This window comes from Vipera ursinii (assembly GCF_947247035.1).
Source record: "Vipera ursinii genome assembly, chromosome: 2".
NCBI classification, from domain to species: Eukaryota; Metazoa; Chordata; class Lepidosauria; order Squamata; family Viperidae; genus Vipera; species Vipera ursinii.
The window spans coordinates 201,003,248-201,016,029 of NC_139513.1; the positions used below are offsets into that span (position 1 = coordinate 201,003,248).

The window sequence follows — 12,782 nt, forward strand, 5'->3', positions numbered from 1 at the left end:
TACAACTCAAATCTTGTTCACCCAAATGCCCACAATTCAGAATTACATATTTCTGGGAAAAGGCACAGGCATATTACTGAGATGAGAGGCTTCCCATCAAATCTGCCCCCTTCCCAAATCTCTCCTGGAATTTTCAACTATGGTATCCTTTCAAGACATGATGGGAGATAAATATACATGCACACTATAATGAAATAATCATGCTCATTTCTGGAGGAAGATGCTGGGAAAATGTGGTATTAGCTGTTCAAAAGCATGTAAAAATGCAAGTAGAAAAATAGGGACCACTACGGTGGGAAGGTAACAGCGTTCTGTGCGCCTTTGGCGTCTAGTCATGCCGGCCACATGACCACGGAGACGTCCTCGGACAAACACTGACTCTTCGGCTTTGAAACGGAGATGAGCACCGGCCCCGAGTCAGAAACGACTAGCACGCATGTGCGGGGGAACCTTTACCTTTTTAATAGGGTTCCATCTTATTGGTTCATATTTTTTTAATGTTCATAGTTTCCAAAAAGCAAAGGATAAAATTCCTAAGTGCTTATAATCAGTTTAGGAGCTGACAAGGGTGAACTATTTAACAATCCAGGTAAGATAGAGACATTGCTGATCAGAGATTTCAGGCTCATTACTTTCTTTGGGAAAGAAAGATTGTCAATTGGCATATCTTTTACCAACTTTAGCTGACTAACTGAAAGAACTTTCGAAAGAAAATGGAGTTGATTATTCATGCACTAGTTACTTCCAGGTTGGGACAATGTCTTGTATGTGGATCATTTTTTTAGCTAGAGTTTTAATCATTTGAAAATACTGTTGCCAGATTGCTAGCTGGCAATCTTGGATCTATATATACACAACATCTCGTATGCACCGTTTTCCTATTTGCTCCCTGATTCAAATTAAAGTGCCAATAAAAGTCTCCTGAACATGAGCTCAACTCCAAATTACATACACCCATATTTTCCAGGTTGGGTGCTTTAACAAAGATATAATTCATTCTCTGGCATATTTCTTTTCTTCACTGAGATACAATCCTCAACTAAGTGGAAGAAGAGAATTGCAAAGGGAAGCATTTCTGAACACAAGTGTCCTTTAAATCAAGATATTTTTGTTTACACTGGGATTAATATAAATACAGTAAAGTTATCTATAACTTTCTCATCTATGTAGCTGCTCATAAATATTAATGCAAGGATATAAAATTCTTATATATTTATGTATTTCTGTCCCTTACCTTTATGAAGTACTACCCCAGCACAACAAAACTGTTTTCCTAAATTGATTTATGCTACTGCTTATGCTTTCCACAACATTGTTTAAAGTTTCTCCTTTGAAATTCTTCCTGTGAAAACTTTGGTATAATATTTACTCCTTACATTTCACCATGTGTCTGTAATAAATCATAAATTTTGTAAAGTCTTCATCTTCTCTCCATTCTGTGATACGCTGCAAGCTCTTGATTTAACACATTATAAGACAATAGTTTAAATATACAATATGTATATTAGTAACATACATTTCCTATTATTTGAAACAGCATTCTTATGTTCATAAAAATAAGCCACAAAATTGTTTATTAAGTCAGTCACAAGTGCCTGAGTTCAGAAAATATACTAAACCAGTTTACAAATCACAATACTAGTTACAAACTTCTAAACCAAACAACATTATGGCTTACTATATTCTGTACCGTAGCTACTGGATGTTTATTAGGATCAGATCATAACAGAAGTAAGCCGTTATGCACAATTCCTAATGGGCTTAAGCTGTATTCTTTTAGTGAAAAAGAATTTAAAGTTAGCTGAGCAGAAGAAATGTATTGCTTCAAGATATGATACTTAAAAGGTTAATGACATTAAAAACAGGCTTACTAGAAGGAACAAGGAACAAGTGTCTTTCAATGTTTAATCAGAGAATTAAAAATGGAATTTGGTAACTCAAGATAATAAGCCTTTGAGTACTGTAAGAGACACATGTCCATCATGTTGTATATGAATTCCCCAAGGTCATCACATTAGGTGCTATTCAAAACAAATTGCTGAATTAGATGGACACTGACTGGTTGTGTAAGGATGTATTCAGGATGTGTAGCAAATACTGAAGGAAGACATAATGAATACAACTGGAACAATATACAAAAAAGCAGTATCACACTTCAACAATTCAGCTTTTATTTACATACCAGCTTTTATTTACATACTGGTGTATCTTTCCACCCCAGAGTAATCTCTGTTAAGTGTACTGTATTTTTAACTTGCTTATCTCTAAGTCTGTATTGTACACTACTGTTTTGAAAACTTTGAGCTAAACACTAAAGAGCTAAAGTGTAGAATTCAGATATGCAAAAGCTATTTCTAGCTCAAACTTTCATCACTGAAGATTAATATTTAAATTTTTAGGGGGATAGAGAATTGTTCATAGTGAAAGGAACTGATAACACAGAACTTAGTAAAACCTAAATAAGAAGTTCATCAGATCTTGGCTCAGTATTAGAACTATTAACCAAGTACAAAAAAAGAGTTGCCAATAGAGGTAAGGCACATTGACCTTTATCAGTTTTCCTGAGAAAAGAATAAAGTCAGTTGCAGCATAAAAGCTGCATCTAGATAAACTTCAGCAAAGGATCCCAGCAGCCAGTATATAAAAGAGGTTGTTATACTAGTGCAACATTAACTGTATCAGCAGTAAACTGGCTCCCTAAAAAAATATCAAGGCCTGCTCTAATGTACAATTCAAATGCCTTGCTGCTTGTAAATAATGAACAATATGGCCCTGATAGCCATATCAACTGTTGGTTCTCTGGCTCCAATTCCCCATGTTAATTGTCAAACAACAAAACAATAAACTTTTAAAGAGACATTATTACTTGCTTGCTGATGACACCTGTCCAAAACATAAGAACCAGACTTCTACTTAAGGAAATCAGCAGTCTAAGAGAATTTTGTTGATTCTCTACTATTGTTAAATACACTGAAAGTAGTGGCAGAGTTATACTTGCATTTTGTATTCAATATTGCTTCTCTTATGAATTTAGTCAAAATAATTTATATAGAAAACTGAGGAAAATATCAATACTTTGTAAAATTGTTCAGAATAACTTTCTTCATCACTAAAATCTATTGAAGGTAATACTTTCAGAGTGCAGTCTCTTGAACGCTGACTTGGCACCTCTCAGTTAATAAGCATAGGATTCAGCTGTAAAACTAAAGACATTTACAAATTACAAAAGCAATCTGAAATTGTTTTTCCATTTTACTGTATATGCTTACAATCTTTCCGAGATCTATTGAGCTTTAAAAAGAAAAATCACTATTATTGCTATTTATATGGAAAGCACTCAGATGTTGAAGTATTGGTATCAACAGGATATTTACAAACCTCACAAGTACTTGGCATCTCTCCTTTATAATTTTAATCAGCAGAACTATAATGGTACTTTATTCTGCTAACATCCTTTAAATTTCCATACAACTTGATTGCAGCCCTTAAAAACAATTTAAAAACCATTCATTCCTCAAAAAGACAACAGTAGTAAAATATGCAGTTTTACAGCTTTCCTGAAACAAACCAAAAATTTAACTAGTCTTTAACTAATTTTATCCAATGTCATTCTGCCTACAAACTTGAAAGATCCAATAACCCAGGGGTCTTCAAACTTGGCCCTTTTATGACTTGTGGACTTCAACTCCCAGAATTCCTCAGCCAGTGTGCCTGGCTGACAAATTCTGGGAGTTGAAGTCCACAAGTTATAAAAGGGCCAAGTTTGAAGTCCCCTGCATTAACCTATAATAGCTAATAATTATGAGCTACCTTTCATGAATTCCCTTATTAAGCTATTTAAACTATAAAGATAGCTATTTTCTGATAAATCCCATCAACTGATGGAATTTCAATTATAAAAGACAACAACCAAGAGCAAAGATTGAAAATCTTTGTTCAAATACATAGTTAACTTCTTCAATTACCTTTAAACATTAAAGTGCTGTTTTGTCATAGCTTCTTCATTACAGAGTACCCCAAATGCCTGTCATGCATTTCAATAAGAATATGTAAGGCCCACCGATAATTAACCCTGTAGTTTGCTTTCCCTGGTACTAAATTTGTACAAATTTAGACAAAAGTTGTTTAAACAAATAACTTCTGATTATTAACATCTTCAAAATAGAAGGAGAAAGAATGATCCATCAGTCCTGCATTTAATTTTCTTTCTTAAGGATATTCTCTTCCAAATTCTCCTTATTTCAAGAATGAAAATGCAGAGAAAGCTGAATTATTACTTTTGTAAGTAAAGCAAGAGTTCCTATTATATTCTGTCAACAAAAAGATTTTCTCAAGGAACTATTTTCATTAAAAAAAATACTTCCAATATCTATAAAGTACCACAAGATACAAGCATGCCTGATGAGAGAAGTACCTAAACAGTGACTATTTTACTCATTACTGGACAAAAAGACTATAAAACTTTAAATTTGCTGGAAACCATTTAAAAACGCAACACTTTCACAACCAACTGCACATACCACACACCCATCCATCGATAGCTAAATATGCCACTTGATCGGTCTCTCATGTATTTGAAATTATTTTCCACTTTTCTCTGGCACTATGCTTTCCTGGAATCCATTTGAAATTATTTTCCACTTTTCTCTGGCACTATGCTTTCCTGGAATTCAAGGAAGCCTGCATTCTCTGCAACGTGTGAACTTGATCCAAGTTCAATACCAACTTCCTCTTCAAATCTCCCATTTTCCTGTATACACGCACCTAACCTCAGTACAACTACCTCTGAATACACTTTCCCCTAAGTTACACAAGGTACATGCCCCGCTTTTTCGGGCCTACGATCTCCGACCGTTAACCTCCCTTCCTGAAAGGCATTTCCAGCGGCCCTGCTGCGAGTCGTTCTCCACCTCAGCTCGTCCTCCTTCGCCCAACCCAACCACACCTTTAACCGGCTACGGTGGATTCCCGGTTATCCCTTCCTCTCCGGCAAATACAACGCCAGCTAAGTGCCTCAGCCCCTCCACACCTTTCCCCCAACGTCTGTCCTTTCACACAGATTCACATTTGCCCGGGAAACTTTTCCCCCTCTTATGTGGCCTACCCAGCTCTCCCAATCAAACCCCCTCCGATTTTCATTCGGCCACACTTTTACGCCGTTAACCCTTCAAATGTCAGCGCCTCATTCCCATGTGCCGCAGAACAACCCTCCAACTCGGTCCGACACGCCAACCATCCCGAAGTCCATCCTGGCCCGTTTCCTTACCCCTCTTGCCATCTGGCTCTGGCCGGTTCAGAGGTCCCCTTTCCCTCCTCTCTCAAGGACGCCCACCCCCGAAAAACGCAGAGATCGTCCCGGGAAGCGGGGAAACTTTCGCTCAGAAACTATTTTTTTTTCCCCCCTAGGGTGGGGCCAGGGCCAGGCCCGGCCCCGAGGCTCCCGGAACGGCCTTGCCTCGTTGTTGTGGTTTTTGTTTTATTTTAGGCCGCACCTCAGGCCACCCGTGGATCGGGGCGAAAGAGGAGCCGTAACGGCCCTAGGCCCCATGACAATGCAAAGCGGGGCCGGCCCGCCCTTCCGCCGCTGCGGCTCGCCCTCTCGGACGGCCTCGATTGCCGGCTCCTTCCCAGCCGACTCGAACTACTCCCATCACCACTCCTAGTGCAGCGTCGGCGGCGCCATGATGAGCCAACCTCCGCCTCGCTCCTCTTTCCTCCACACACACACCACCCCTCCTTTTCCCGGCCCGCTCCGGCTTCGCACTCACCTTCATGTCGGGACATCCTAGTTCAGAGGAGAAGACGGCGGCAGCGGCCTGTCCCGGCCCAGCCCAGGCCCGTCCCGGGCTCCAGTTCACCCTTCTTCCCTCCCACCCCCCCACCCACCCCCCGGCTCTCTCTTGGCTGCTCGGCGCCCGCTCTTGCAGCTTGGGCCCGGCCCGTCTTGGCCTAGCCTGGGCCCCCAAGTCGACCCCTCTGCTGTGCACGGCTCGGGAGGGCGAGCCGGGCCGGGGGGGGGCGCGGGTGTGTGTGTGTGTGTGTGGAGGGAGGAGACTCGGTTCCGGTGGCGGCAGCGGCTGAAGCGAAGGTTGGTGATGGTGGCGGTAGCAGAGCGGAGAGGCCTTTCCGGGTAAGAGAAGCGGCGGCGGCGGCGGCAGTTTCCTCCTCCTCCTCCCCCCCCCCTTCCCTAGCAGCAGCAGCAGCAGCAGCAATGAGGCAGGCGAGCGGGCGGGTGCCGCCGCCGTGACACGGTGACTTCGTAAGCTCGCTCAGCCCCAGGCCAGCTTCTAAGCGCCGCCTCCCCCCCCACCCACCCACCCCGCTCGACCACGACAGCGGCGGCCTCCTCTTTCGCCTAGTCCCCTCCCCGCGCCATTCGCGCGCGCGCGCTCGCCCACAGACAGACAAATAGACAGAGAGACACCGCCGGGAAGGAGAGAGAGAGAGAGAGAGAGAGAAAGAGAGAGAGTCTTTGGCAAATAACAGCGCCGCCGCCACCTTCTCCTCCAGCCCAACCCAGCCGCCCTCCTCTTCTTTCCTCTCCCGCGGAGAGGAAGTGGAAAACCGCTCAGCGGGAGCGGAGAAAGAGCCGGCGGCTGAAGAGCCCGAGGGGAAAAAAAAGGCTCCTTTTTTCTGGCTCCCTTTCTTTTGTCAGACTCGTTAAGGTCCGGGTCCTTGGTCCTTTTCTCCTCTGGATACCGGTAGGACTGAGCTTTTCCCGTTGGTCCCGAAGCCAGACTAGGATGGTGGGAAGAGAGCCAAGGCGAGACATAGCCGCCCTTCCCCATTTAGTTTGATGTTTTACAGTAGACGAGGCCAGGTGCCTCTGTAGGATTAACCGGGTGGTCTGAAATCCGATAAAGAAGCCTTCTTCTTCTTCTTCTTCTTCTTCTTCTTCTTCTTCTTCTTCTTCTTCTTCTTCTTCTTCTTCTTCTTCTTCTTCTTCTTCTTCTTCTTCTTCTTCTTCTTCTTCTTCTTCTTTTTTTGTGGATTTTTATATTACTATCTATTGTTTTAGCTCGGGCTCCTATTTAATTCTTTTTTAATTTTTGTACTCTGTATTTTTATATGTGCCCTGTTCATCGCCCTGAGTCCTTCGGGAGAAGGGCGGTATACAAATATAATAATTAAATTAAATTCTTCTTCTTCTTTTTCTTGTTCTTGTTCTTCTTCTTCTTGTTCTTCTTCTTCTTCTTCTTCTTCTTCTTCTTCTTCTTGTTCTTGTTCTTCTTCTTCTTGTTCTTCTTCTTCTTCTCCTTCTCCTTCTCCTTCTTCTCCTCCTTCTCCTCCTCCTCCTCCTTCTCTCCCTTCTCCCTTCTTCTTCTTTCTCCCTTCCTCCTTTTTCTTCTCCTTTTTCTCCTCCTCCTCCTCCTCCTCCTCCTCCTATCCATCCTGGAATTTTTGGAGCCTGGCAGCATAACTCTGGCTACTATTCACACTTTCAGGTGAGGAAGGTTTTTGAACACACACCCGGTCGAAGTTAAATTAGACACAGAAGACCACAGATGGTGGGGCTTCACATTTTTTCCCCCCAGAAGAATCATCGTCCTCAGTCCAGTTTCAGAATTTCCTCTTGTACAAATGTTACAGGTGGTTAGCTGCATCTTTAATTCCCTGCCGCCCCAGTCCTAGGCTTTCAGGTGGGTTTTATAAAACTTTTTCGCTTTAGGCCTGCGTTGCTGTGTGCAAAAAAAAAAAGAGAAAAGGTTCAATCAGTCAATCAATTTCAACTTCTCACGGGGAAAAAAAAGATCTCCAATTGATGGATTGAACTTTTTAGTCCCACCCAGTCTGCCGTTACCACTGCAGCCATGCCCACCCAACTGGCCAAACCCACCCAATGGGCCACGCCCACCCGGCACCCGACCATACATAAGTGGGTTTTGGGTTGCAGTTTGGGCATTCGGTCTCTAAAAGGTTCGCCATCACTGCTATATACTGAACTCCCACACTGGAACAAGTGATATTTAAGTTAGATAGTTGGTATGTTCAAATAATGAACAGTGGTACAGAGGATCAAAGATGTGAGCAAAATTGTGTAATTGCAGCTCAGAGGCTGTGTTGTATCACTTCCTCCTAGAGCAATTATCCAGCAAAAGCAGGCGGCTTCATCAACGTTGATAGGTTCAAGATTTTGCTGAGAAGAGCTTGACTGCCTAAAGGAAAGTGATAGTGGAACAGATACACATTACAACTTCTCTCATTCCTGGAGGAAAAAAAAGGATATTTGTCTATAAAGATGCTCTCCCTTTTCAATTGTTAGAAATTCCTGATCGTTCTTAGGGAACTAGATTTCTAAACTACATTTTGAAGAGTCCATACATTGGGGGAAAAGGTTCAAAATCTAAACCTGGATTTATTAAGTCTGTGGATGTGAACATTTCCATGAAAGAACTGAGGAAAACTGATAATAAATAAATAAATAAATAAATAATAGAACTTTTTGGAACTACTTATGTTTCAAAGTTTCTCCATAAAAACTGGCTAAAGACAAAGGACACAGAATTTCTTTATCTTTGTCTCTTAATTAATGGCTACTGTGGGATTTGCACTGCTATAAAGTACTTTAAGAACAAGATTGGAAATCACTAAGTCGGTGATTATTGTCCTACACTACTGCTCCCTTTATTTTATGTACATTAGAATTTCACTCCTTTCCTTGAGTAGCAATCACACAAAATATCCTTCTTTTCTCCTTAAGACTAATTATTAATTTGGAGAGAGAATGGCAGAGTTTTAAATGAAGATGGTCCTGTAGAAGATGACCAGGCTGAGCCTGAGGGAGGTGTCAAGCACATCATCAATTTAGAATCCCACAAGAGATCTAAGTCCAGCCCATCTTGAATTCCATTGACTCTTCTCTACCACCAATTTGCTTTCACCATTAGTAGTTCAGATTCTTGTGGAAAGTGTTAATGTGCATTAAGCCTGTATTCATCTGAACCGCCTTGGCTCCTGATTTCATGTGTGTGACAGCTCCAACTGTTTTACATTAGATGGCATATTTGGAATTTTGAAAAGGTATTGTTGGGTGCCGTTGTAAAATGGCTGAACTGTGGGAGAACCCATTCATGGTAATCATAATGATTTTTAAAAATTCAAAAAAAAAAGGCAAAATAGTGATTCTTCAAATCATGAATAAAATGTCCATATGATGTCAGAGGTTTATAAGGCAAGTCCTGAATTCACAATTTTCAAATCCAATGAAACTCCAATAATCTACTTGTATCTTACCAGTTCAGTGACCTTGAATCCTGAAAAACTAAGCAGGGAGAGACTTAGTTCACGGAAAGGAAACTACCCAAAACCTCTTTGGATTTTTTTTCCTTTACTCTAAGCGTACAGCACAATTTCATTAAAATAGTTTATGCTATCTCTTTAACAAATACTCTTCCCATGTTGCCGTGCATATTCAAAGTACACATTCCCTACAAGTACTTTTTGCTTTGCCTTTACTTTCCTCCTATTCCCCTTTGATCTCCACCCTATCTCTAAATCATCTTCCTATGGCCGGGCCATCTGCAACTTGAATCCATCATTCCATCATCCTTCAGAATCTCCTGTCCATGATTTCCAAAAATTAGCCGTATAGTTTCTCACAATTTTGGTTAATAACAAAATTATAGTGTGCATCGTGAAACAGGCTTATTTTAAAATAAAAGTTAAGTACTATGAAACCCAGAAAAAAATGGAAAATCCCAATTCCACCTATGTGTGGCTTCCCCTACTTTGCATCATGTTTATTTATTTTGCATCTTGCCTTTATTATTTTTACAAATAAGATGGTGAACATATCCAATATGCCTTCCTTCTCCTATTTTCCCCACAACCCGGTGAAATGGGTTCCATCCAATGTGGCTCTTAGCCCAGCCAAAAATGTTACTCATCCACAATGTGAGGTCCTAGCTAATGAAGCTTAAGGATACTAAAGAGATGGTAATTTGCAATTTTTCTTGACTAGTTGCTTAGATAAGGTAAATTGTCAAAAGAGAAGTAGGGAGGCAGGTTCATATCTGCTGGTCACTGCCTCTTATCTCCATTACTGAGATCCTCTACCGGATTTAAAAAAAAACTGCCCAAGGGAATGATAAATTGAACCCCACTTTTTGTATCCAATTATCCACATTTGTGGAATAATCTGTAACCTGTAAATTAGGTAACTCTTGCTCATTTTTCCTTGAAGTCATAAGTTTCTCCTAACTCTGCTAATATATAACTTCTGTCAAGTTTAATGTCAAATAAAAGGAGGCAAATTTCCCTTAGTATTAAAATCACTCTGAAGGAAAACAATGAAGACCCCTATAATGGTGATCTGCCTTTCTTTTCCAACTTTCCTGTGCGGAAGAAGAAAAAAGAAAGAGTTCCAAAGTTGAGAAAGAATTTTTAAAAAGAAGGAAAGAAAATGTCTAGCCCTGTCCTATAAAGAGGTACGTTATATTTAACAAACGGTTCAACTTCTACATGTGTTTATTCTTGAAACACATTTATTGAGGAGTAAACCTCACTGATTTTATTGGGGCTTGTATCTAAAGACACATGTTTTGGTTTGCAACTTTAATAAAGCTTTATGTAATAACCTTGAAACTCTTTGGAGCTAAGTGACATAATTCAATTTCTTAATATAACAGGATGGGTGTTCTGGGTTCCAGTGCCATGTGTCCACTATCATATTCTTGTTATCACCATCTGTACTGTGCCTTTCATGCACACATCCAATTTTAATTCAGATGTGTACATTTATTTACCGTCCATTTTCCTGTTTTCCTCTTATCCTCTGTAATTTTCCAAACTTTTCCCCATCTTTTCTGAATGCATTTTTGCTTCAGTCTCAAATTATAAGAGTGGTGGTGCTCCTTATTACTGATCATCATGTTTTGGACAACGAATAAATGCGCCGTTGCAATTTTTGCTCAGTGGATGTTGGTGGCTGAGAATGATTGGAAGGCATTTTTATTTTGAAAGAATGAATTTTGGGTAAAACAGAAAACATTATGTTAAAAGTAACCTAATATCCCAGATATATATATTTCTGAAGATATATTTTCTTCAGTCTCATGATTTTATTACCAAAAATATCTGGCTGATGGAAGCAAGCTGTTTTGATCAAATGTAAATGTTCTTTTTGGAGAATATTCAGGTTTATGTTACATTCAAGTTTATGTTATTTCAGTACCATCCAGTTTTTAAGAGAGAAAGGTACGGTACTATAATAGGCAGAAACGGGGAATATATCTTACTAGATTAGAAAGTATGGAAATCTATGAAAGGATAACTGTAGACTTTTATATTCAAGGTGTTGTGGGATTAAAATAGTGTATAGACTAGAGCAGGGGTAGGCAACCTTGGCTCTTTTATGACTCATGGACTTCAACTCCCAGAATTCCTGAGCCAGCATGGCTCAGCTTGGAAACCTCTCCCATTCCCCTCAACATAGCTGGCTCAGGAATTCTGGGAGTTGAAGTCCATGAGTCATAAAAGAGCCGAGGTTGCTTACCCATGGACTAGAGGAAGAAAAAAAAACATGCTCATTTAGGTTTCATGCAATAGAAAGAGTTTTTGCCCTAAAGAAGAATTATCCCGTATACAGTGTTGTGGGGATAATAAAAAATTGTTGGCTTAGCTTCAAGTGCAAATCCAAATAGAAAAGGGAGACAGCCAAATTCCCGTTTTTATTATTTGTAAGTGCAGGCTCAACTTTGTAATACTTTCAGTAACCCCATGCACTGTATTACTAATCCCACAATGCTTTTTTGGGAACTAACAGTTTCGCCATCGGTTTCAGAAAACCAAATTTACAGGTCGTGTTCCAATGACTCCTATCTGTGCCGAAAAATATACAGGCTAAACGTGCTGCAGGACCAGAGGGTAACAAGTTTAGGCATTTCCCACTTCTTTAGAGCTGGCAAAAATTTCTATTTCCCAACAGAATCCGCCATTCTCTCCCCCCCCAACTATTCTCAAGAGGGTGGAAAATGAATCTTTTTGCCAGTTCTGAAGATGTTAACAAATGCCTGAACTTGTTACATTCTAACTTGAGAGCAGGAGACAAATCTGTATGGTGAATTTTGTTTGTGGAGTAAACCGTGTGTAAGTGGTCCCAAGTCTCAGATTCACCACCACTTGATGCTGCTCTTCCTCATAATGGTCAGTGGGCTTGGTGTTTTTGGGCCAAAAGTAGGAACCCTAACTAGCCTACTGAATTCCTGGCAAAGACATTTTTTTAACTTGGCACTTTCTAGTTTGTATACCAGCTGCTCTGCTGTAGCAGCTTTCATAGAAGAGTTACAGCCATCTCGTATTTCATAGAACAAAGACTGAGATATTTTATCCCCCATTCAGAATTTTCTATTGGGACATCTTGTTAACCTCCTCTCTCAAATTTTTGACAATGCAGTAATGAAGCTTGAGCTGTTTTCTTGTGGACGGCACTCTTTCTCTGATTTCTAGAATTGGAATAGTAAGATCTTAGTGGAAAGGCAGGATTATGTACAAAAAACAGCTCAGGATTGTCACTGTAAAGTGGCATGCAGAATATTGGTAGTCCTCAATTTACAACAGTCTGTTTAGTGATTGTTCACTGAAAAAAGTGACGTACGGCCGTTTTCACATTTATGACATCAACATGGTCATGCGATCAAAATTCAGACACCGTAAATCGAGGACTATGTGCATTTACTGCATCAAAATGAAACCTTAAAAGGCTTCCCAAGTAAAGTAAGTCAAATCGATCCAAGTAACGTTTTCATTTATTATTATATCATGTATTTAGCTATAAATTGAGG

General features: G+C 40.4%; 1 protein-coding gene and 1 long non-coding RNA gene across 3 annotated transcripts in view; one reads left to right on the forward strand and one right to left on the reverse strand.

Moving 5' to 3' along the window:
• KCMF1 (potassium channel modulatory factor 1) overlaps positions 1-5,859 on the reverse strand; it is a 52,298-nt gene extending 46,439 nt beyond the window's left edge. The window contains exon 1 of one of the 2 annotated variants that reach the window (XM_083353756.1): positions 5,769-5,859. In XM_083353756.1, coding sequence (XP_083209882.1) covers positions 5,769-5,784 — 16 coding nt within the window. In that variant the 5' untranslated portion in view covers positions 5,785-5,859. The remainder of the gene's footprint in view (positions 1-5,768) is intronic. The other variant, XM_083353758.1, reaches the window with a different exon arrangement.
• Positions 5,860-6,003: 144 nt separating this feature from the next.
• On the forward strand, positions 6,004-8,407 carry LOC310635127. The gene is made up of 3 exons (XR_014491335.1): positions 6,004-6,130; positions 7,446-7,640; positions 8,081-8,407. It is a non-coding gene; the product is annotated as an uncharacterized lncRNA (long non-coding RNA).
• The last annotated feature ends 4,375 nt before the right edge of the window (positions 8,408-12,782 follow it).